Below are 25,677 nucleotides of genomic sequence, written 5' to 3' on the forward strand. Positions count from 1 at the left end.
CTCCCCACGCGCCCGCCGCCCAGGGACCACAGAGACCAGGTGGACGCTGCTTCGTTCGTTGGTTTATTGGCGCATTACGCGGTAAGTGGGGCTGGGGAACCTGGAGGGGAGGGGCCGCAGCCTGTCCTGGGGGTCCCGGAGGCGGCGCTCAGCGGTACTTCTCGGTCAGGACAGAGGATACGACCGATAGGAACTTGTCCCAGGCGGCGTGGGCCTCGGCCGTGAAGTCGGCGGGGAAGCGCGCGGCCAGGGTGACCAGCAGGCAGTGGGACAGGAGCTGGGGGCGGGGCCGGCTCAGTGCGGGGGCGGGGCCTAGCCCGGGCCCCGCCCCTCCTCGCGACACCGCCCCGCCCCGCCCAGCGATCCCGCCCCGCCCCGCCCGCACCGCGCCCTGCTCACCTTGAAGTTGACCGGGTCCACGCGCAGGACGTAGGCGTGCAGCTCGCTCAGCTTGGACAGGGCGGCGCCGATGTTGTCGATGTTCTTCGCTGCGTCGCCCACGGCGGCCACCACCTTGGAGCCGTGCGCGTGCAGCTGCGCGGACCCCGGGTGCAGGTCGAAGTGCGGGAAGTAGGTCTTGGTCTGCGGGTAGCTGAGGAAGAGCCTGGGACGGGGGGCGGGGGCCGTGAGCTCCCAGCAGCGCGGCCTCCAGCCCACGGCCCCCGCGCCCTGCGGCCCTCTCCGAGCACCAGGACACATCTGCGACCCCGCAGCAGGCCCCAGCCCCTCCTCGCGGTGCCCGGCTGCCTCCCAGGCTGCCCTGTGCTAGAGGCCCCCCAGGTCGCTGCAGCTCCCGGCTCATCGCCCTACTTCCAACGGGTTCTGTTCGCCTGATCCCCAAGTCCCCGCCCTCCGCCTGCAGCACGCCTGGTGCCCCCAGCCCCTCCACCGTCTCCTGTGGCCACAGGACCTCCCTCCCAGCCCCAGACTGGGTTGCCCGCCACCCCTTCTGCAGGCTCATGACCTCCCAGCAGCGTTCCAGGGAAGGAAAAGCTCCCTGGCCCCTCCCAGGGGATCAGATGCTGGGACTTTGATACTGGGACGGTGCCCTGATCCCAGATGCTGGGCTCAGATGCTGAGACTTTAGAGGCTGTAGTGCCCTGGCTGCCCTGTAAGGCCCTTCAGGTCTAGAGCACAATTTTTCACCCTCTGCTTGTCAGAACCTGGGCCTGTGCCTGCTCAGGTCTCAGTGAGCCCAGATACCTGTGCAACTCCTAATCGTACCCTCCTTACCCTGCCCTCCTCACCGAGAGGGAAGGCTATCTGTCCCCACTGTCCCCTCCCCACTGTCCCCTCCTCACTGTCCCCTCCCCACCACCCCCTTCCCACCATCCCCTCCCCACCACCCCCTCCCCAATGTCCCCTCCCCACCACCCCCTCCCCACCGTCCCCACTCACATACCTGGCCTCCCACCCAGTCCCTCTGGCAGTCCTGCCTGACACTCACCTCTCCAGAGTCTCGGTGCCGATGGTGTCGGCCTGAGTGGAGATCTTGGCCCACATGGACACAATGAGGGTCCTCTCAGTCTTGGTCAGAGACATGGCGGCAGGGTGGGCGGCTGCACTGGAGTTGGGCCTGCTCAGGACTGGCCTTGGTAGTGCTCAGCCCCCAGGGTCTCCTTATATACAGGGAGCTGGGCCCAGCCAGCCTGTGGCCATTGGTCAGGTGAGGGGAGGGGGCTGCCGGGGTGGGGTTTCTTATCAGATCCAGTGACAAAGGGGCCCTCAAGGCCTGGTGCAACTGGGGTTTGGGGGCTATCACTCCTGTTCCTCTCCTGTGGGCTTAGAGGGGGTGTTGGCCAGAGTCTGACCACAGAGTCTAGGAGAGATAGGGGCCCCACCCTCCCAGGAAGTCACTTCTGCATTTGCAGTCCAGTTCTGCACCGTCCTTATTCATTTCAGAATCACGACTTGGGGGAAACCACAGGAGCAGGGCCCAGTAAGCAGCCTCCTGGGAACCTGCCCCACGGTCTGCTGGCACCGACCTCAGTCAGCCCTGCGCAGCCACATGCCAGTCCCCTTCCCCTTTGTCTCTGGGATTCCTGGGTTTCCTCCGAGAAAGCAAGGGTTCCGTCCACCCAGCGCTGAGGGGAGATGTACTGGGTCTGTCCCCGGACAAGCAGGAGGAGGCAGCAGGTCCAGGGACAAAGGAGAATTCATCTGATCTCATGTGCTAATAGGGATTGCAATATTGCTTTCCATATTAGTTATTGTAACATAATGAGGCAAATATACCTTTTAATTTTTTTTTCTTTTTTTGAGATGGAATCTCAATTTGTCGCACAGGGTGGATCACAGTGCGATCTCAGCTCACTGCAACTTCTGACTCGCTAGTTCAAGTGATTCTTCTGCCTCAGCCTCCCAAGTAGCTGTGATTATAGGCACCCAGCATCATGCTTGGCTAATTTTTGTATTTTTGTAGAGACAGGGTTTCACCATGTTGGCCAGGATGGTCTTGATCTCCTGACCTCCTGATTCATCTACCTCAGCCTCCCAAAGTGCTAGGATTACAGGTGTGAGCCACTGTGCCTGGCCAAGTTTTTTTTTTTTTTTTTTAGTAGAGAAGGGGTTTCACCATCTTGGCCAGGCTGGTCTTGAACTCCTTACCTTGTGATCTACCCGCCTTGGCCTCCCAAAGTGCTGGGATTACAGGCATGAGCCACCACGCCCGGCCAATATCTTTTCAAGTATTTTGCCCATTTTTAAATTGAATGCTTTATTCTCGCACGGATGAATTTTTAGAATTCTGTGTGTCTTCTGGATGCAGTCCCTTGTCAGATATGCAATTTGCAAATGTTTTCTCCTAGTTTGTAGCTTGTTAGTTCATTCTCTTAACACTGCCTTTTTAGAGCAAAAGTTTTAATAAAGTCCAATTTATCAAAAAATTTTAAATGAAAAAAATTTTTTTTTTTTTTGAGATGGAGTCTTGCTCTATCGCCCTGGCTGGAGTGCAGGGGCCTGATCTCAGCTCACTGCAAGCTCCACCTCCCGGGTTTACAGTGAGCTTGCAGTGAGCCTAGATCGCGCCACTGCACTGTAGCCTGGGAGACAGAGCGAGACTCCGTCTCAAAAAAGTTAGAAAGAAACATAAGCAGGCCAGGTGCAGTGGCTCACACCTGTAATCCCAACACTGTGGGAGGCCGAGGCAGGTGGATTGCTTGAGATCAGAAGTTCTAGACCAGTCTGGCCAATATGGTGAAACCCCATCTCTACTAAAAATACAAAAATTAGCCAGGCCTAGCAATGTGCACCTGTAATCCCAGCTACTCGGGAGGCTGCTAAGGCAGGAGAATCGCTTGAACCTGGGAGGCGGAGGTTCAAGTGAGCTGAGATGGAGCCACTGCGCTCCAGTCTGGTGACAGAGCCAGATTACATCTCAAAAAACAAACAGACAAACAAACAAACAAACAAAAAACAAAAGCATATGTCCGTACAAAAGTTTGTGTGTATAATCCCAGCATTTTGAGAGGCCAAGGCAGGCAGATAACCTGAGGTCGGGAGTTTGATGCCAGCCTGGCCAACATGGAGAAACCCCATCTCTACTGAAAATACAAAAATTACCTACTAAAAATACAAAAATTATCGGGTGTGGTGGCACATGCCTGTAATCCCAGGTACTTGGGAGGCTGAGGCAGGAGAATCACTTGAACCCGGGAGGCGAAGTTTGCAGTAAGCCAAGATTGCACCACTGCCCTCCAGCCTGGCTGACAGAACAACACTTCATCTCAAAAAAAAAAAAAAAAAAAAAAGTTTATTTTTGTTAAGTGGATTAAAAAATTTACTACCTTAAAAAAAGTTTGTGGCCGGGGGCGGTGGCTCAGGCCTGTAATCCCAGCACTTTGGGAGGACAAGGCGGGCAGATCACCTGAGATCGGGAGTTTGTGCTCAACCTGGCCCCCATAGTGAAACCCCGTCTCTATTAAAATACAAAAAAAAAAAAAAAAAATTAGCCCGGTGGTGATGCATGCACTCACCTGTGACCCCAGCTACTTGGGAGGCTGAAGCAGTGGAATCACGTGGCTCACACATGTATTCCTAGCACTTTGAGAGGCCGAGGTGGGCGGATCACCTGAGGTCAGGAGTTCGAGACCAGCCTGGCCAACATGGTGAAACTCTGTCTCTACTAAAAACACAAAAATTAGGCCGGGCGCGGTGGCTCAAGCCTGTAATCCCAGCACTTTGGGAGGCCGAGACGGGCGGATCACGAGGTCAGGAGATCGAGACCATCCTGGCTAACACGGTGAAACCCTGTCTCTATTAAGAAATACAAAAAACTAGCCGGGCGAGGTGGCGGGCGCCTGTAGTCCCAGCTACTCGGGAGGCTGAGGCCGGAGAATGGCGTAAACCCGGGAGGCGGAGCTTGCAGTGAGCTGAGATCCGGCCACTGCACTCCAGCCTGGGTGACAGAGCGAGACTCCGTCTCAAAAAAAAAAAAAAAAATAAAAAAAATAAAAACACAAAAATTAGCCGGGTGTGGTGGCAGGAGCCTGTAATCCCAGCTACTTGGGAAGCTGAGGCAGGAGAATCGCTTGAACCCGGGAGGCAGAGGTTGCAGTGAGCTGAGATCGCGCCATTGCACTCTAGCCTGGGCAACAGAGTGAGACTCCGTTTCAAAAAAAAAAAAATAGTTTGTTTGTATATAATAACATTATTCATATTTGTCAAAAAATAATGTCCATTAACTGTTTAATTGTACAGCATGAATGGGCCTTGGAAACACACTCAGGGAGAGAAGCCAGACACAAAAGGCCATATGTTGTATGATTCCACATACATGACGTGTCCAGAATGGGCAAATCCACAGACACGAAAGTAGATTGTGGTTCTCTAGTGCTGGCGTCATGGGGGCTGTGACTGCTAGTGTATTTAACACATGGATTTGCTTTTTGGGTAATGAAAATGTTCTAAAATTGGCTATGATAATGGTTGCGTAACTGTCAATATACTAAAACCCACTGAATCATACACTTTATTTATTTTTATTTATCTTTTAGAGACGGAGTTTTGCTTTTGTTGCCCAGGCTGGAGTGCAGTGGCGCGATCTTGGCTCACCGCAACCTGTCTCCCGGGTTCAAGCGATTCTCCTGCCTCAGTCTCCCAAGTACCTGGGATTACAGGCATGAGCCACCATGCCTGGCTAATTTTGTATTTTTAGTAGAGATGGGGTTTCTCCATGTTGGTCAGGCTGGTCTCGAATTCCCAACCTCAAGTGATCTTCCCGCTTTAGCCTCCCAAAGTGCTGGGATCACAGGTGTGAGCCACCGCACCCAGCCTGAATTATACACTTTATTTTTTTTTGAGGCGAATTCTCGCTCTGTAGCCCAGGCTGGAGTGCAGTGGCCGGATCTCAGCTCACAGCAAGCTCCGCCTCCCGGGTTCCCGCCATTCTCCTGCCTCAGCCTCCCCAGTAGCTGGGACTACAGGCGCCCGCCACCTTGCCTGGCTAGTTTTTTGTATTTTTTTTTTTTTTTTGAGACGGAGTCTTGCTCTGCCGCCCAGGTTGGAGTACAGTGGCCGGATCTCAGCTCACTGCAAGCTCCGCCTCCCAGGTTTACGCCATTCTCCTGCCTCAGTCTCCCAAGTAGCTGGGACTACAGGCGCCCGCCACCTCGCCCGGCTAGTTTTTTTTTTTTGTATTTTTAGTAGAGACGGGGTTTCACCGTGTTAGCCAGGATGGTCTCGATCTCCTGACCTCGTGATCCGCCCGTCTCGGCCTCCCAAAGTGCTGGGATTACAGGCTTGAGCCACTGCGCCCGGCCGAATTATACACTTTAAATAGGTGAACTGTATGGTATCTGAATTTTATCTCAAAAGAACTGTTAAAAAGTGAGGAATGTGATTCCTCATTGTTTATTCTTCCTTTTCAAAATTTCTTTGGCTATTCTAATTTCTTTACCTTTCTGTATGAATTTTAGAGTTAGCTAAAGAGTTATCTGCACAAAATCCTGCTGGAATTTTGGTGCAATCAAAGGCAAATGTTTTCTTTAAGGAGAAGTTTGTTGGCCAGGCACGGTGGCTCATGCCTGTAATCCCAGCACTTTGGGAGGCCGAGGTGGGTGGATCACAAGGTCAGGAGATCGAGACCATCCTGGCTAACACGGTGAAACCCCGTCTCGACTAAAAAATACAAAAAACTAGCTGGGCGAGGTGGCGGGTGCCTGTAGTCCCAGCTACTTGGGAGGCTGAGGCAGAAGAATGGTGTAAACCCGGGAGGCGGAGCTTGCAGTGAGCTGAAATCCAACCACTGCACTCCAGCCTGGGTGACAGAGCGAGAGTCCGTCTCAAAAGAAAAAAAAAAAAAAAAAAGGAGAAGTTTGTTTTGTTTTGTTTTCCCCTGTACGGAGAGCATTGACCACAGGCATTTTTTTTTCTTTTTTTTAAGATGGAGCCTGGCTCTGTTGCCCAGGTTGGAGTGTACTTGATGTTTTATTCTCTAAAGGCCCTCATTCTTCCATGCCTGAGATGTGAGATGTGAGATGTGAGATGTGAGATGATGAGATTGTCAGAGGTTGAGGGGCTCTCCTACCAAGCTTCCAGGAACTCCCTTCTAGCACTGCCTGGGTCCTCCTTGCTGGTCTGTTCCTTGCGCATATGTCACAGCTGCTCCTCTTCTTGTGTGGCAGGGCTCCCCTCTCCCAGGGGTGTGCCCACCCACTCTGAGAGGGCACCTGGCTTGCTCACTGTCCTGGGAAGTGCTGCTGCTGACCGCGGGAGGCCAGTGTATCCTTTCCTCATCTGGGTCTTCTTTCAGACTGAGATGAACTGGCCCTCCCTGGTCACCCTACGCTGTTGCTTGGTTCAGAAGGACACTCCTGGTTCATCTTAGCCTGGCACCTATGGGCTCCTTGGGCACATGGGCCTGTGAGGAGGGTGTGAGTCTGTGCTTGAGGTTTTGGCTCCTTGATAGGAGAGAAGGCGGCAGAGAGAGGGACAGAGGCAGATGAATACACTGGCAGAGAAGACAGAGTGAGTGATGGAGGAGGCTGAGGGCTAGACAGAGGGAGATACACAGAGCAGGGAAGGCAAGTCCAGAGGCCAACCGCATGGGGCATTTGGGTCGTGAAGGGCTCTCAGTGCCTGGGAGAATCCCTCCAGCTGCAGTGGGAGGACCTGGACCAGAAGGCACTTCAGGGCTGCTCTGCTCCCTAATGGAGGAGGGAAGTAGAGTCCTGTTTCCAGAGTAGGTGCCGCCCATGCTGGGGGACGGTCCTTAGCTACTTTCAGGCCCCAGGGCCTCCTCTTTTCCTCCTGGAACCACCTGCCCTTCCCATCCTTGGCCCCCACAAGGAGAGGAATTGAATATGAAATTTCCAAACCCTGCGAAGCGTCATTATGGGCAGGAGCTCTTTTCTATTTTTCCATTGTGAAATATAACACAAGATGTAGATTATAGTTTAATGAATTATTAGAAAGCAGATGGCACCCCGATCCTCCCCAAAGGTAACTCCACCTAACTTCTTGCTTTTCAGTAAGTTTTTTTTTTTTTTTTTTTGAGATGGAGTCTCGCTGTCTCTCAGGCTGAAGTGCGGTGGCGCCATCTCGGCTCACTGCAAGCTCCACCTTCTGGGTTCACAACATTCTCCTCCCTCAGCCTCCTGAGGAGCTGGGACTTAATTTTTTTGTATTTTTAGTAGAGATGGGGTTTCACCGTGTTAGCCAGGATGGTCTCGATCTCCTGACCTCGTGATCCACCTGCCTCGGCCTCCCAAAGTGTTGGGATTACAGGCGTGAGCCACCGCGTCCGGCCACTTTTCAGTAAATTTTTAACTACTCAGATATGCATCTGCAAGCACTTTGGTTGTTTTTGCCTCTTTTGACCTTCATAGAAATGAATCAATATAGAATGCTCTCATTTGTGTCTGTCTGGCTTTTGTTTATTTGTTTGTTTTGAGACACGGTCTTGCTCTATTGCCCAGGCTGGAGTGCAGTGGTACGATTATAGCTTATTGCAGCCTCGACCTCCCAGGCTTAAATTATCCTCCTGCCTCAGCCTTCCAAGTAGCTGGGATCACAGGGACATGCCACCATGCCCAGCTAATTTTTTTTTTTTTGTAGAGGTATAGTTTCACCATGTTGCTCAAGTTTGTCCTGAACTACTGGGCTCAAGTGATCCTTCTGCCTTGATCTCTCAAAGTGCTTGGATTACACGTATGAGCCACTTTACGCAATCTGTTGGTTATTTATTTATTTATTTATTTATTTATTTATTTATTTATTTTCGAGACGGAGTCTCACTCTGTCACCCAGGCTGGAGTGCAGTGGTGCGATCTTGGCTCACTGAACCTCTGCCTCCCAGGTTCAAGTGATTCTCCTGCCTCAGCCTCCCGAGTAGTTAGGATGACAGGCATGTACCACCACACCTGGCTAATTTTTGTATTTTTTAATAGAGATGGGGTTTCACCATGTTGACCAGGCTGGTCCTGAACTCCTGACCTCAAATGATCCTCCCGCCTCAGCCTCTGTAAGTGCTAGGATTATAGGTGTGAGCCACCGAGCCTGGCCTTTAAAATAATATTTTTGCTGGGCGTGGTGGCTCAAGCCTGTAATCCCAGCACTTTAGGAGGCTGAGACGGGCGGATCACGAGGTCAGGAGATCGAGACCATCCTGGCTAACACTGTGAAACCCCGTCTCTACTAAAAATACAAAAAACTAGCCGGGCGAGGTGGCAGGCACCTGTAGTCCCAGCTACTCCGGAGGCTGAGGCAGGAGAATGGCGTAAACTCGGGAGGCAGAGCTTGCAGTGAGCTGAGATCTGGCCACTGCACTCCAGCCTGGGTGACAGAGCGAGACTCTGCCTCAAAAGAAAAAAAAATATATATATATTTTTAACCCAACTGTCTGCACACTGAATGTTTGTCTTTTTTCACTCTCTCATGTCTATCAGATTTACCAGCCATGTTATATGTGTTCATTTTCATTGCTGTATCTATTAATATTTCCTTGTAGGAATATACTACAATTTATTCATTGTACTGGGGCTAGAACTTTGCGTTATTGAGTTCTTGGCTATTATGAATAATGCTGCAATAAATATCCCTTTACATGTCACCTGGTGCCCACACGCCTGAAATTCTATTTTGTACGTACATACCTAGGAGTAAAGCTGCTGGGTCATAGGGCATGTATATTTTCAACTTTAGTAAATAATGCCAAATTGTTTTTCAGAGTGGTTAGCCAGCTTATGTTTTCCCTAGGGGTGTGCGAGCATTCTCCTTGCTCCAACTCCTTCTAAACATTTGATATAGTGGATGTAGTACTCCATTTTTTGTTGCTTATAATAGAATACCTGAGACTGTGGAATTTATTTTAAAAGGAATTTATTTCCTACAGTTATGGAGGCTGAGAAGTTCCAAGCCCAGTGGGGACTCTGTGCAGATTCCCAAAGTGGCACAGAGTATTAATCGCAGGTTGTAGGGGTCGAGCATGCTGTGCGCCACCTCAGGTCTCTCTTTTTCTTCTTCTTTTTTTTTTTTTTTTTTTTTGAGATGGAGTCTCGCTCTGTCACCCAGGCTGGAGTGCAGTGGCGCGATTTCAGCTCACTGCAAACTCCGCCTCCCGGGTTCCCACCATTCTCCTGCCTCAGCCTCCTGAGTAGCTGAGACTACAGGCGCCCACCACCATGCCCAGCTAATTTTTTGTATTTTTAGTAGAGACAGGGCTTCACTATGTAACCAGGATGATCTCGATCTCCTGACCTCGTGATCCACCCTTCTTGGCCTCCCAAAGTGCTAGGATTATAGGCGTGAGCCACCGCGCCCGGCCAGGTCTCTCTTCTTATAAAGCCACCAGCCCCACTCCCATGACAACTCATTAATCCATTCCTGCAGGGAGGACCCTCATGATCCAACCTCCTTACCCAAAAGACCCCACCTCTCAGCGCTGCCACAGGGTGATTAAGCTTCAGCAAGAGTTTTAGAGGAGATAAACATTCTAACCATAGCTGTCAAACTTCTGGTCTTCTTAAATTTGAGCCTTTTTTAGGCTGGGCATGGTGGCTTATGCCTGTAATCTCAGCACTTTGGGAGGCCGAGGCGGGCAGATCATGAGATCAGGAGTTCGAGAGTAGCCTTGCCGACATAGTGAAGCCCCGTCTCTACTTAAAAATGCAAAATTAGCTGGGTGTGGTGGTGCACGCCTGTAATCCCAGCTACTCGGTAGGCTGAGGCAGTAGAATTGCTTGAACCCATGAGGCGGAGATTGCAGTGAGCTGAGATCGTTCCATTGCACTCCAGCCTGGGCAACAGAGTGAGACTTCATCCAAAAAAAAAAAAAAAAAAAAAAAAATTAGCCTTTTGATGGGTGTGTAATTTTTGGTGAGTGTGTAGTGGTTTCTCTTGTGGTCTTAATTTACATTTTCCTGATAACTAGTGAGGTTGAGCCCATGTTTACTGGCCATTTTGGTTTCCTCTTTATTATTTTAGTCATGGCCACTTTCCCACTGTGTTGCCAGTCATTGATTTGTAGAAATTTCAAAAATATTCTGGATATAATTCCTTTGTCACTTTTATGTGTTAGATCTCCCCCAACTCTGTATCTTAATGATATTTTAGTTAAACAAAAGTTTGTAATTTTAATGCAGTCAAACTAGTGACTTTAAAAATCCAGTTAAAAAATGTTATTCCCTTCCATTCCCAATAGCCAAAAGGTGAAAACAATACAAATGTCCATCACTGGATGAACAGAGAAGGAAATGGCGGTATTTCCACACCGTGAGATATTATTCAGCCATGGAAACGAAGTTCTGGCCCAGGCTACCACATGGACGAGCCTCGAGATATTACAACAAGTTAAAGAAGTCACACACAAGAGGCTGCGTGCTGCACGAAGTGGTGGGGCTTAGATAAGCCATTTTTAGGAAATGTCCAGAAGGGGCAAATCCTGGCAGAAAGTAGATCAGTGGTTGTTAGGGCCGGGGAGGAGAAAGGCGGGGAGGGACTCCTCAGTGAGGAGGGCGTTTCCGGCTGGGGCGATGAAAATTCTGGAACTAGGGAGAGGTGGTTGTTGCACAACACTCTGAATGTGCTAAATGCCACTGAATTGTTCTCGTTAAAATGGTTATCTTTATGTCATGCAAATTTTCTCTCAAAGTGAAGAGAGTCTTTTAGACCACATTTCTTTTTTTTTTTTTTTTTTTTTTTTTGACAGGGTCTCACTCTCTCACCCAGATTCGAGTGCAGTGGCTCCATCTTGGCTCACCACAACCTTCTGCCTCCCAGGCTCAAGCAATTCTCCTACCTCAGCCTCCCGAGTAGCTGGGATTACAGGTACGTGCCACTACCACCGGCTAAATTTTTGTTTTTTTTTTTTTTGTTTTTTTTTTGAGATGGAGTCTCACTCTGTCTCATAGGCTGGAGTGCATGGCATAATCTCAGCTCACTGTAACCTCCGCCTCCCAGGTTCAAGCAATTCTCCTGCCTCAGCCTCCCAAGCAGCTGGGATTACAGGTGCACACCACCACACCCAGCTAATTTTTTGAATCTTTAGTAGAGACAGGGTTTCCCCATGTTGGTCAGACTGGTCTTGAACTCCTGACCTTGTGATCTGCCCGCCTCAGCTTTCCAAGGTGCTGAGATTACAGGCATGAGCCACGGCGCCCGGTCACTAGACCACATTTCTAAAAGCTTTACTGTGTTGTCTTTTGCATTTGGCAACAGTCCACCTGGGATTGACTGTGTTGAAGGGAGTCCATGTCTGCTTGGCTGAGATTTGTTGAGCACTTTCTAAGTTCTGCACATGGCACCAACACTCTTCATTCTGGGTACTTGACCCTCACAACCACCCTGTGAGGGAGGGTTTATTTTATTATCATTAGTTGGGTTTTGTTTTGCTTTGCTTTGTGACAGATCTTCTTACTCTGTCCTCTAGGCTAGAGTGCAGTGTGACAATCTTGGCTCAGTGCAGGTTCAACTTCCCAAGCTCAGGTGATCCTCCCACCTCAGCCTCCTGAGTAGCTGGGACTACAGGCACGCACCACTAAGCCTGGGTAATATTTGTATTTTTAGTAGAGACGGGGTTTTGCCATGTTGCCCAGGCTGGCCTCAAACTCCTGAGCTCAAGTTTGAGGCCAGCCCGCCTGGGCTGATCCACCCGCCTCAGCCGATCCACCCGCCTCGGCCTCCTAAAGTGCTTGGAATTACAGGCATGAGACACTGCACCTGGCCATCATTACATTGGAAAGATAAGGAAACAGAGGCTCCAGGAGGTTATGAAACATGTCTGAGGCTTCCATGAAGCAGAAAACAAGCCCTCATGGTTTGTGTGGGCTGAGAGGCTGGCTGGGGCTGGGACTTGTCTCTTCTTGTCCCTGAGTCTTGGTTTGAGCCTAAGCCTGTGCAGCGAGTATAGGATGCTGGTGTCCACTGGTTTCTGGCCTGAATTCCAAGTTCCAGGCATGTTCTGTGCCTGAGCAGCTGAGGCTGAGCTCAGAGGGTGTCTGGCCATTGACAAGCCATTGGACACTCTGTAGAATGCTGGATTGGGCATCTGCAAACCCTCCTATGAGAGCGGAACCTCAGTGACCCTGAACAGGCTGATTTGCCTTGTAAGTCCTAGTTTCACTGTTTTAACCTCTATGATGGGGATTAGACTAGCCCCCACCTCAGTGTTGGGAAGGCGCTCAGCAATGTGCAGCATGAATTTTATATTATTTTTATTACTACTGTGTGTGAGTGGTTCTCCCTGGTGGGGTACTAACACTCAGCTGAGAAGGTGGAGGTGGCCAGGCAAGTCCCAGATAGCGTCTGTGAACCCCACCCGGCCCTCCTGCAGATGGTGGTGTCCCTGTGAGGCCCAGACCAAGTGGCAGGATTGATAAGGCCTCTTGTCCTGCCAAGGGCAGGCCCAGGCTGGGAAGAAGGGTCAGGGGTTTCAGTTTCCAAAAATCTACTTACCTTCAAAAAAGCAGGTTATGAAACAGTTATTTAAATGTAAAATGAGGAGGACTTAAGAGGTGTGGGGTCTTAGCAGAGAAGAGACTGAGGATGTCCCCTGTAGCAAGTGGAGGTTGGCCCTGGCACTTCATTGTCCAGGAGACACTGGGAGAACTTAGAGCTGGGACTCACTCTGGGACCATCTGCTCTGAACCTTATTACTGGTTGGGAAACTGAGGTCCAAAGTAAGGCCCACTGACCCTCAGGCCAGGGTGTGGCAATGATGTCTCATTTCTAACAGCCGATGAGGTGCAAACATGGACATGAGGGTGGCACTGGGATCCAGAGTGCTGCTGTGAGGCCAGGGACACACCCAGGACCTCTGTGGGCTGCGGTCATAGTGAGCTCCCTGCGCTTTCACCAGTTCGAGCGCTCATTATTATTGACTATAGTCAAAAGAATGAACAATGAGTGTCAGGAGGCCAACCCTGAGAGGGTAACTGGGGAACAGTGGGATCCTTTGAGCCCAGAGATGGCCAGTCTGGAGCCCCAAGGTTCTGCCCATCAGGGCAGCAACATGATTAGGTCAGAAGAGGGAGGTCTGAGTCACAGTCCTGCTCCATTCGCATGGTCGGTCGCACACAGACGCCCCGTGTCCCTGTGAGGAGTCCTCCATTACCACCACCGGCCACTGCCCTGGGTTCCCCCACCCCCATCTGTCCCATCTCACCCTTCCAGCCTCAAGCCCTGCTCCTGCATTCTCATTTCCATCCCAGAGGCACTCCTGGGAAGTGTGGGAGAACTCACAAACCTTTTGATTATACATGAAATCAAAACACACACAACTGGGATAAAGACTTGTAAAATCTGTAACAGAGGTTATCTATTCCTTAGAAAGAACAGAGCCAAACCATCCAAGAACAGAAAACCCGTAAAGAAAATAAGAAAAGCAATTCTCTGCAAATAATCAAGTGATGCAGCTCACTCTCTCAATCAAAGAAATGCAACATAGAACAAGACGCCATTTTCCTTTCTGGGAATTTCAGGAAAAAAAAAAAAAAAAAAAAGTTATGCAGTCCGGGCGTGGTGGCTCACGCCTGTAATCCCAGCACTTTGAGAGGCCGAGGCGGGTGGATCACAAGGTCAGGAGATCGAGACCATCCTGACTAACACGGTGAAACCCCATCTCTACTTAAAATACAAAAAATTAGCTGGGTGTGATGGTGGGCGCCTGTAATCCCAGGTACTCAGGAGGCTGAGGCAGGAGAATCGCTTGAACCCGGGAGGCGGAGCTTGCAGTGAGCTGAGATCGTGCCACTGCCCTCCAGCCTGGGTGACAGAGCGAGACTCCGTCTCAAAAAAAAAAAAAACTTATGCAGCCCTGTGCAAGAAAACACACCTGTTGGTAGTGCTGAGCCATTTCAAATACACATACCCTTCACCCTGGTGAGGCCAACCCAAAAATCTGTTCTGCAAAATACACATTAGTGTCAGTGTTGGTGCAAGAGGGTTACTTGCAACAGTGAAAATGCTCACCCCTCAGTCTAGTGGTTAGGTTCTGATGCCTTTGATGTGCTTGGGAAAGTTCTGGAAGCAGCCAAAGAAGACCATTAACTTTAGTCACCACCTGGAGAAGCCTGGGATAGGGTGGGTGGGGTGATTTTTTAAAGAACAACTTTATTGAGATATAATTTACCATACCATACCAATTTGCATGCCATAAAGCTTATCCACTTGAAGTGTCCACTTCCACGTCTTTTAGTGTATTCACATTCACAGAGCTGTGTGACCATTACCACAGTCAACGTTCCCCTTCAAAAAACCCATATCTTCACGAGGTCAGGAGATCGAGACCATCCTGGCTAACACGGTGAAACCCCGTCTCTACTAAAAAAATACAAAAAAAAAAAAAAAAACTAGCCGGGCGAGGTGGCAGGCGCCTGTAGTCCCAGCTACTCGGGAGGCTGAGGCAGGAGAAGGGCGTAAACCCGGGAGGCGGAGCTTACAGTGAGCTGAGATCCGGCCACTGCACTCCAGCCTGGGCGACAGAGCCAGACTCCGTCTCAAAAACAAACAAACAAACAAACAAACAAACAAAAACAGTATCTATTAACAATAGCTCCGTATTTCCCCTGACCCCCCCGTAGCTCTAGACAGCCACTAATCTTTCTGTCTCTATGGATTCGCCTATTCTGGGCATCTTATATAAATGGAATCATATATTACCGTGTCTTCAAGATGAATTCATATGCCACACTTCATTCCTTTTTACGGCTGAATGGTATTCCCTTAAACGAACTATACCATATTTACCCATTCATCAGTTGATGTACCCTCGGAATACCTCCACTTTGGGCTATTATTAATAATATTACTAAGAACACACATGTTTTTGTGTAGACATATGCTTTCATTTCTCTTGGCTATATATGTAAAAGGGGGATTTGCTGAGTGTCATGTTAACTCTAACCTTTCAGGAACTGCCGGCCTGTTTTCCACAGCGAGTGTAGCCTGTTACATTCCCAGCAACAGGAGAGAGATTCCTGTTTCTCCACACCTCTGCTGACGCTTATTTTGTCTTTTTGATTATAGGCGTCGTAGGAGGTGTGATGTGGCATCTATTTGTAGTTTTGATTTGCATTTCCCTAATGCCTAATAATGCTGAGCATTTTTAATTTCTATTTTTTGTAGAGACGGGGTCTGGCACTTTTGCCCAGGCTGGTCTGGAGCTCCCGGCCTCTCAGCGCTGGGGTCACAGGCACGAGCCTCCACCGTGAGCTGAGCATCTTCTGGTGCTTATTGGCTCTTTGCATAATGCACTGGAAAAAATTCATATCCTTTGTGCATTTTTCAATTGATTGTCTTTTTATTGTTGAGTTGTAAGGTTCCTACATTCTAGATACAATTCCCTTATCAGATATGTGACTTACAAATATTTTCTCCCATTCTGTAGGTAGACTTTTAATTTTCTTGGTGGCGTCCTTTAAAGCACACGTTTTTGTTTTGTTTTGAGATGGAGTCTTGCACTGTCACCAGGCGGGAGTTCAGTGTCATGATCTCGGCTCACTGCAACCTCCGCCTCCTGGGTTCAAGTGATTTTCCTGCCTCAGCCTCTGGGATTACAAGAAGGCACCACCACACCTGGCTAATTTTTGTATTTTTAGTAGAGAGACGGGGTTTCACCATGTTGACCAGGCTGGTCTAGATCTCCTGATCTCCTGATCCACCCACCTCAGCCTCCCAAAGTGCTGGGATTTCAGGCGTGAGCCACCATGTCCGGCCGCACTAAAGTTTTTAATCTGGTGAAGTTTAATTTATTTTTCTGTAGTCGCTGCTGCACTGCCTCGTCCAAGGTGTCGAAGATCTCCTATCGGCTTCCAAGTGTTTGCTTTTTTTTTTTTTTTTTTTTGAGACGGAGTCTCGCTCTGTGGCCCAGGCTGTAGTGCAGTGGTGCAATCTCGGCTCACTGCAAGCTCCGCCTCCCGGGTCCGAGCGATTTTCCTGTCGCAGCCTCCCGAGTATCTGGGATTACAGGCACGCACCACCACGCCCAGCTAATTTTTTTTTTTTGTATTTTTAGTAGAGACGGGGTTTCACCATGTTAGCCAGGATGGTCTCGATCTCCTGACCTCGTGATCCATCCGTCTCGGCCTCCCAAAGTGCTGGGATTGCAGGCGTGAGCCACTTCTAACGGCCTTTTTCTTTCTTTCTTTTTTTTTTTTTTTTTTTTTTTTGATTCGGAATCTCGTCGCTCTGCCGCCCAGGCAATGACGTGATCTCGGCTCACTGCAACCTCCGCCTCCCGGGTTCAAGCGATTCTCCTCCCTCAGCCTCCCGAGTAGCTGGGATTACGGGCGCCCGCCACCACGGCCGGCTAATTTTTTGTATTTTTTAGTCGAGACGGGGTTTCGCTATGTTGGGCAACTCTTGACCTCGTGTTTCTCCCTCCTCGGCCTCCCAAAGTGCTGGGATTACAGGCGTGAGCTACCGCGCCCGGCCCGTATTTGGCAGTTTTAGCACTTAATTTTAAGTCTGTTTTAGCACTTAATTTAAGTCTGTGAGCCACTCAAGTGATTTTTAACTTTTTCCTTTTATCTTTTTATACTTTATATTTCCAAGTTTGAATTTTCTCTCCAAAACAAGTGTTATTTTTAAAATGAAGAAACCAACATCAAGAGGGATGCTGACTCGACCCCGCGCCTTCCCCATCCGCACCTGTACCCCAAGCGAGACTCGGAGGGCTCCGGACAGCACCGGGGCGGCTCGGTGGTTTCCAGAAGGCCCTGCGCCTGCGCATTCCGCTGCCTGCGCCTGCGCCGTTCCCCCGGCTGTCGCCTCAGCACCTCCTCCGGGCAGTGTCGCCGAACTCTCGCGAGCTCGGAGGGTGGCACGTGGATTGATGACTGTCGTGCTGCTCCCTCCGCCTCCGGCCCGGGCTCCTGAGGACCCCTTCGCCTCCACTTCTGCCCTCCTCAGGCCCCCTCCGTCCCCGCCCTCGTCCTCCTCAGGCCCCCTCCTCCCCCGGCTCCGTCCTCCTGAGGCCCCCTCCGCCTCCACCCCTGCCCTCCTGAGGCCCTCTTCGTCCCCGCCTTCGTCCTCCACAAGCCCCCTCCGCCCCCGGCTGCGTCCTCCTCAGGCCCCCTCCGCCCCCCGGCTGCGTCCTCCTCAGGCCCCCTCCGCCCCCCGGCTCCGTCCTCCTCAGGCCCCCTTCGTCCCCCGGCTCCGTCCTCCTCAGGCCCCCTTCGTCCCCCGGCTCCGTCCTCCTCAGGCCCCCTTCGTCCCCCGGCTCCGTCCTCCTCAGGCCCCCTGCGCCCCCGGCTCCGTCCTCCTCAGGCCCCCTGCGCCCCCGCTTCCGTCCTCCTCAGGCCTCCTCCTCCCCCGGCTCCGTCCTCCTCAGGCCTCCTCCTCCCCCGGCTCCGTCCTCCTCAGGCCCCCTGCGCCCCCGCTTCCGTCCTCCTCAGGCCTCCTCCTCCCCCGCTTCCGTCCTCCTCAGGCCTCCTCCTCCCCCGGCTCCGTCCTCCTCAGGCCTCCTCCTCCCCCGGCTCCGTGCTCCTCAGGCCTCCTCCTCCCCCGGCTCCGTGCTCCTCAGGCCCCCTCCGCCCCCGGCCCCGCCCCCACGGCGGCATGCGGGACAACACCAGCCCCATCAGCGTGATTCTGGTGAGCTCGGGGAGCAGGGGCAATAAGCTGCTGTTCAGGTACCCCTTCCAGAGAAGCCAGGAGCACCCGGCGTCCCAGACAAGTAAGTGAGCGCTGGGCGGGGGCCTGGCGCTCGCGGGGGCCGCCTCATTCCCGGGCCGCCTCGCGGAGCTTAGCTTTTGCTGGGCATTCGAGACCTGCTCGTTGTAGAGTATTTGAAAAGTAGAAAAAGGAAAAAAAATTTAAAAATTTAAATCATGCGTTGTTCACCACACCAGAGTAACTCCTGCTGACATTTCATCAGTCTCCAGCCTTTAAAAAATAAAGTAAAATAAAATGAGTTTTGGATGTATTCATCTTGAGAAAATACAAAATTACGCAAACAAGGCCAGTCGCTGTGGCCCACACCTGTAATCCCAGCACTGTGGGAGGCCGAGGCGGGCGCATCACCTGATGTCAGGAGTTACAGACCAGCCTGGCCAACATGGTTGAAACCCCGTCTCTACTAAAAAAAAAAACACCCCAAAAATTAGCCGGGCATGGTGGTGCGTGCCCATAATCGCAGCTACTCGGGAGACTGAGGCAGGAGAATCGCTTGAACCCGGGAAGCGGAGGTTTCAGTGAACCAAGATCACACCACTGCACTCCAGTCTGGGCGACAGAGCGAGACTCCGTCTCGGAAAAAAAAAAAAAAAAAGGTTGCCGGGCGCGGTGGCTCACGCCTGTAATCCCAGCACTTTGGGAGGCCGAGGCGGGCGGATCACAAGGTCAGGAGATCGAGACCACGGTGAAACCCCGTCTCTACTAAAAATACAAAAAATTAGCCGGGCGCGGTTGTGGGCGCCTGTAGTCCCAGCTACTCGGGAGGCTGAGGCAGGAGAATGGCGTGAACCCGGGAGGCGGAGCTTGCAGTGAGCCGAGATCGCGCCACTGCACTCCAGCCTGGGCGACAGAGCGAGACTCCGTCTCAAAAAAAAAAAAAAAAAAAAGGTTATGCGACCATCTGAAGTTGTCTTTGCCACCCCCAGTTCCAGCCAGCACAAGGATCACCCCTGGCCGTGTTGGGAATTGTCTGCCCTGTGCATAGATGCAGATCTATCCACAGAAAAAGAGAACATTGCGTGAGGTTTTTCATTGCACGAATTGTTCTGTGGCGTCGACCTTGGAACTCTGTCTGCCTTTGCAAGCAGGGATCAACCTCACCCTTAACTGCAGGCTATTGCCTTCCCCTGTGGACGGCATGTAGGTTACTTTTGATTTTTCATCATCATGAATGTTCAGTTTCTGGTTTTATTTTTTGAGACGGAGTCTGGCTCTGTCACCCAGGCTGGAGTTCAGTGGCGCGATCTCGGCTCACTGCAAGCTCTGCTTCCCGGGTTCACGCCATTCTCCTGCCTCAGCCTCCCGAGTAGCTGGGACCACAGGTGCCCGCCACCACGCCCGGCTAATTTTTTGCATTTTTAGTAGAGACGGGGTTTCACCGTGTTAGCCAGACTGGTCTTGAACTCCTAACCTCGTGATCCGCCCGCCTCGGCCTCCCAAAGTGCTAGGATTACAGGCTTGAGCCACCGCGCCTGGCCTAAAATTACTTTTGAACTTGTTGATATGGCAGAAAGTTTTAAAGATACAAAGGAGTTTAGATTATGAAAAGAAAGTTCTTTCCTACCACTGGCCCCCAGTTTCCATCATAGGGGTAACTACTGTTAGCATTTTTCTGTGTCTTTCCAGGACCTTCTGTGTAAATACAGGCGTATGCATTTCTTTTTTATTTTCATTTTTTGAGACGAGTCTCGCAGTCTCGCCAGGCTGGAGTGCAGTGACGCCATCTTGGCTCACCGCAACCTCCAACCCCCTGGTTCAAGCGATTCTCCTGCCTCAACCTCCCGAGTTGCTGGAATTACAGGCATGCGCCACTGTGCCCAGCTAATTTTCTTTTGTATTTTTAGTAGAGATGGGGTTTCACCATGTTGGCTAGGCTGGTCTCGATCTCCTGACCTCGTGATCTGCCCGCCTTGGCCTCCCAAAGTGCTGAGATTACAGGCATGAACCACCGCACCCAGCCTGCACTTACGTTTTTTTAAAACTAAGCACAAGCAAAGGCACGCACACCATACACACTGTTCTGTCCCTGTTTTCATTTTCACTTCATGTCTGCATCTTTGATGTAGAATCAGAACCTGTTGAGCATCCTTGTCCTTTTTACCGGCCACAGTGAATTCCATGAGATGAACATATTGTGATTTGTTTATCTCGTCCTCTTCGTTGATGGACGTAAACTTGTTTTCAGTCTTTTGCTAATACGAAAAGTGCAAACGTCCTTTCCATGTATTGTCATTTGGCAGAATTCTTGTAATTTTTTTTTTTTTTTAAATGGAGTCTCACTCTGTCGCCCAGGCTGGAGTGTAGTGTGGCGCCTTCTCGGCTCACTGCAAGCTCTGCCTCTGGGTTCACGGCATTCTGCTGCCTCAGCCTCCCTAGTAGCTGGGACTACAGGTGCCTGCCACCATGCCCGGCTAATTTTTTTTTTTTTTTTTTTTAGTAAAGACGGGGTTTCACAGTGTTAGCCGGGATGGTCTCAATCCCCTGACTTTGTGATCCGCCCACCTCGGCCTCCCAAAGTGAGAGTTCTTGTAATGTTAAATCCCCGAAGTAGCATGGTTGGGCCTAAGGGATAAGGAGCATTTTTTTTTTTTTTTTTTTTTTTTTTTTTTAAGACGAGTCTGGCTCTGTTGCCCAGGCTGGAGTGCAGTGGCTGGATCTCAGCTCACTGCAAGCCCTGCCTCCCGGGTTCACGCCATTCTCCTGCCTCAGCCTCCCCAGTAGCTGGGACTACAGGCGCCCGCCACCTCGCCCGGCTAGTTTTTTGTATTTTTTTAGTAGAGACGGGGTTTCACCGTGTTAGCCAGGATGGTCTCGATCTCCTGACCTCGTGATCCGCCTGTCTCGGCCTCCCAAAGTGCTGGGATTACAGGCTTGAGCCACCGCGCCCAGCCGCATATTTATTTTTAATAGGTTAGATTTTTCAATCTTTGTTAATCTGGTAGGTGAAAAATTGTGTCTGGTAGTAATTTTAATGTTTATTTGGCTTTCAATTGAGATAGAAAGCGTGTTTTCCTGTTTTTGGAGCCATTTGGATTTCCTTTTCAGTGACTTATTTATAACCTTTGCCTAATGTTCTCTTGGGTTGTTTGATTTTCTTTCCTTATAGATTTGAAGGAGTTCTTTATATATTTAATGTAAAAATAGGTCTTGTGACAAAGCTATAGTTACCCTGTTTGCTTCTGTGTAGTTCTTGCCAGAGTTTTGATTTTTATGGAGTTTTCAGTCTAATCTCTTGTGGTTTCTTAGTTTTGTTTTAAATAGAAAGACGTTCTGCTCTCCAGAATTATTTTATTTTAGTTTTTTGAGTCAGAGTCTCCCTCTCGTGCCCAGGCTGGAGTGCAGTGGCCCGATCTCGGCTCACTGCAAGCTCCGCCTCCCGGGTTCACACCATTCTCCTGCCTTAGTCTGTAGTAGCTGGGAGTACAGGCAGCTGCCACCACGCCCGGCTAATTTTTCATACTTTTAGTAGAGACAGGGGTTTCACCGTGTTAGCCAGGATGGTCTCTATCTCCTGACCTGGTGATCCACCTGCCTCGGCCTTTTAAAGTGCTGGGATTATAGGCGTGAGCCACCGCGCCTGGCTCTGCTCTTCAAAAGTATTAACAACAACAATAAAAAACTCCCTTATTTTCCTCCAGACTATTTATGTCTTTATTTTTTTTTTTGAGACAGAGTCTCTGTCACCCAGGCTGAAGTGCAATGGCATGATCTCGGCTCTCTGCAACCTCCACTTCCCGGGTTCAAGCGATTCTCCTGCCTCAGCCTCCTGAGTAGCTGGGTCTATAGATGTGTGCCACAACGCCCGGCTAATTTTTGTATTTTTAGTAGAGACAGGGTTTCACCGTATCGGCCAGGCTGGTCTCGAACTCCTGACCTCGTGATCTGCCTGCCTTGGCCTCCCAAAGTATGTCTTGTTTTTAAATGTGTTTGTCTTGGCATAAGGTGAAGGCTCATCCTAAGAATTGATATTTTCTGGACACTTGGGAAGAGTTGTGGATGAACTGCTTGGTTGCCTTTGGAACCCTGTGGAACAGGAGTTATAATAGGCCACAGTGTGGCCAAATGGTGATTGATTGGGCCAACATAATTTTCTTGTCCATATGGCTATCTGGTTCCAATATAATTTTATTGAATAATTCACCTTACTTCCACTAATTGATTTTTCTGTCTTTATCATGTGCTAAATTCTCATGTTTGCTTGGATCTGTTTTTTGATCTTTCTTATCTCCTCCAATGATTTGTCTATGTGTAGGTTCCATAATAATTAATTACTATAACTTGATATTATGTTAGACTATCACGTTAGGTTAGTCCTTTGTCATTACTTTTCTTTTTCAGCATTATCCTGACTATGCTTTATTATTTTTCCCTGTAAACTTTAGCATCAAGTGTATTAGGTCCCACTCCCAAGCTCTTGGTGTAGGTAGCTTTGAATCCGTTGATTAACTGTGAAGAAAAAGCATCTTTATGTTGAATCTTCCCTGTCAGGAACGTGATATGTCTTCTATTCATTCTTTTCTCCCTTATTAGCTTTTCCATTGTTTTCATGGGCCTCTTGCATTCTTCTTAGGTTCATCACTAGGTTTTAAATTTTTTTTACTCTGGTAAAGTATTATTGTTTGTGTATATGAAGGCTCTTGGTGTATGTACATTTAAATTTTTAAATTTTGTCTGTGCTTTTTCCAACCTAATTGTCATCCCACACTGCGAGGGTGTGTGTGTGTACATGTGCATAGGGGCCTACCTTGTCCTGTTGTACTTCACTTTATTGTGTTTTTTACAAATTGAAGGTTTATGGCAACCCTGTGTCCAGCAAGTCTGTCAGCACCATTTTTCCAACAGTATATACTCACTTTGTGTCTCTGTGTGATGTTTTGGTAGTTCTTGGAGTATTTCAAACTTTTTCATTATTACTGTATCTGTTATGGTGATCTGTGATCTTTATGTTACTATTGTGATTGTTTTCGGGTACCATGAACCATGCCCACATAAGATAGCAAATTTCATCAAGAAATATGTGTATTGTCTGTTCCCTCATCTGTTTCCATCTCCTTGGACCACCCTGTTCCCTTAGACACAACAGTATTGAAATTAAGCCAGTTATCTACAGTGGCCTCTAAGAGTTCAAGTGAAATAAAGAATCACATGTTTCTCACTTAAAATCAAAAGCTAGAAATGATTAAGCTTCTTGAGGAAGGCATGTTGAAAGCTGAACTAGCCCCAAAGCGAGGCCACTTGCACTAAACAGCCAAATAGTAAATGCAAAGGAAAAGCTCTTGAAGGAAATGGAAAGTGTTACCCCAAGCCAGGCCTGCACTTGTACTCCCAGCTACCTGGGAGGTGGAGGCAGGAAAATTGCTTGAGCCCAGGAGTTTAAATCTAGCCTGGGCAACATAGGGAGACCCTGACTCTTCAAACAAACAAACAAACCAGAACAACAAAAAAAACGCTGGGCGCAGTGGCTCACGTCTGTAATCCCAGCACTTTGGGAAGCTGAGGTGGGCGGATCACGAGGTCAGGAGTTCGAGAGCAGCCTGGCCAACATGGTGAAACCCCGTCTCTACAAAAAAAAACACAAAAAAACAAAAATTAGCTGGGCATGGTGGCCAATGCCTGTAATCCCAGCTGCTCGGGAGGCTGAGACAGGAGAATTGCTTGAACCTGGGAGGCGGAGGTTGCAGTGAGCTGAGATCCACCATTGCACTCCAGCCTGGGCAACAAGAGTGAAAACTCCATCAAAAAAAAGAAAGAAAGAAAAGAAAGAAAGAAAGAAAAAAAGAGAAAAGAAAGAAAGAAAGACTGCTGTTTAATGAAGACACCTTCATCAATTATCTTAGCTAAATCTTCTGAATAACTTGTTGCAGCTTCAACATCATCAATTGCTGCTTCACTTTGCACTTTCTTGAACCTGGGAGGCGGAGGTTGCAGTGAGCTGAGATCCACCATTGCACTCCAGCCTGGGCAACAAGAGTGAGACTCTGTCTCAAAACAAAAGAAAGCAAACAAACGAAAAGTGTTATTCAGTGAGTGCATGATAAAAAAGCTAAATAGCTTTGTTTGTTGCTGGTATGCAAAGTTTTAGTGGTCTGGATAGATCAGACCAGCCACAATATTCTCTTAAGCCAAAGCCTAATCCAGAACAAGGCCCTGACTCTCTTTAATTCTGAGAAGGCTGAGAGAGGTGAGGAAGCTGCAGAAGAAAAGTTGGAACTTAGCAGAGGTTGGTTCATGAGATTTAAGGAAAGAAGCCATCTTTATAATGTAAAAGTGCAAGGTGGACCAGGTGCGGTGGCTAACGCCTGTAATCCCACCACTTGGGAGGCTGAGGTGGGCGGATATAGAGGTCAGGAAATGGAGACCATCCTGGCTAACACAGTGAAACCCTGTCTCCACTAAAAATACAAAAAATTAGCTGGGTGTGGTGACGGGTACCTGTAGTCCGAGCTACTCGGGAGGCTGAGGCAGGAGAATGGCGTGAACCCAGGAGGCAGAGCTTACAGTGAACCGAGATCGCGCCACTGCGCTCCAGCCTGGGCAACAGAGCAAGCTCCGTCTCAAAAAAAAAAAAAAAAAAAAAAGTGCAAAGTGAAGCAGCAATTGATGATGTTGAAGCTGCAACAAGTTATTCAGAAGATTTAGCTAAGATAATTGATGAAGGTGTCTTCATTAAACAGCAGTCTTTCTTTCTTTTCTCTTTTTTTCTTTCTTTTCTTTCTTTCTTTTTTTTGATGGAGTTTTCACTCTTGTTGCCCAGGCTGGAGTGCAGTGGTGCAATCTCAGCTCACTGCAACCTCTACCTCCTGGGTTCAAGCAATTCTTCTGCCTTAGCCTCCAGAGTAGCTGGGATTACAGGCATGCGCCACCACGCCCGGCTAATTTTTAACATTTTTTTTTTTATTGTTAGTAGAGATGGGATTTCACCATGTTGGTCAGGTTGGTCTCGAACTCCTGACCTCAGGTGATCCGCCCGTCTCGGCCTCCCAAAGTGCTGGGATTATAGACATGAGCCACCACCCCCCGCAACAGATTTTTAATGTAGACAAAACAGCCTTATATTGGAAGGAGATGCCAGATATGACTTTCATACATAGAGAGAAACCTGGCAACTTCAAAGGACGGACTGACTCTCTTGTTAGGAGCTAATGCAGCTAGTGACCTTAAGTTGAAACCAGTGCTCATTTACCATTATAAGAATCCTAAGACCCTTCAGAATTATGCTAAATCTACTCTGCCTATGCTCTGTCAGTGGAACAACAAAGCCTGGATGATAGTACATCTGTTTACAGAGGGTTTACTGAATATTTTAAGCCCACTGTTGAGACCTTCTACTCAGAAAAATATTCCTTTCAAAATATTACTGCTCATTGAAAATGCATCTAGTCGTCCAAGAGCTCTAAGGGAGACGTATAGGGAGATTAATGTTGTTTTCATGCCTGCTAGCACAAGATTCATTCTGTAACCCTTGGATGAAGAAGTAATTTTGACTTCCAAGTCTTATTATGTAAGAAATACAACTTGGAAGGCTATAGCTGCCATAGATATTGATTCCTTGGACTGATCAGGGCA

At 49.3% G+C, this 25,677-nt stretch overlaps 2 protein-coding genes across 7 annotated transcripts in view; one reads left to right on the top strand and one right to left on the bottom strand.

Annotated features, from left to right (window-relative positions):
• Nucleotides 1-50: 50 nt before the first annotated feature.
• Nucleotides 51-1,808, bottom strand: LOC126944886 (hemoglobin subunit zeta-like). The gene is made up of 3 exons (XM_050774767.1): nt 1,448-1,808; nt 400-604; nt 51-277 (listed from the first exon to the last, which is right to left on the bottom strand). Exons 1-3 carry the CDS (start codon nt 1,540-1,542, stop codon nt 149-151), a joined length of 429 nt encoding a protein of 142 aa, XP_050630724.1. The 5' UTR covers nt 1,543-1,808; the 3' UTR covers nt 51-148.
• A 15,438-nt stretch (nt 1,809-17,246) lies between these two features.
• Nucleotides 17,247-25,677, top strand: part of NPRL3 (NPR3 like, GATOR1 complex subunit) — a 62,357-nt gene continuing 53,926 nt past the window's right edge. For 5 of the 6 annotated variants that reach the window (XR_007722208.1, XR_007722207.1, XM_050774706.1 and 2 more), the window contains exon 1: nt 17,248-18,112. Coding sequence is in view for 4 of the 6 variants with exons in the window: in XM_050774706.1 (XP_050630663.1) it covers nt 17,995-18,112 (118 nt within the window). In the remaining 2 variants the exon portion in view is untranslated. Of the gene's footprint in view, nt 18,113-25,677 lie in introns of all 6 variants that reach the window. The other variant, XM_050774707.1, reaches the window with a different exon arrangement.

Source organism: Macaca thibetana, chromosome 20 (assembly GCF_024542745.1).
Source record: "Macaca thibetana thibetana isolate TM-01 chromosome 20, ASM2454274v1, whole genome shotgun sequence".
In the NCBI taxonomy this organism is placed as follows: Eukaryota; Metazoa; Chordata; class Mammalia; order Primates; family Cercopithecidae; genus Macaca; species Macaca thibetana.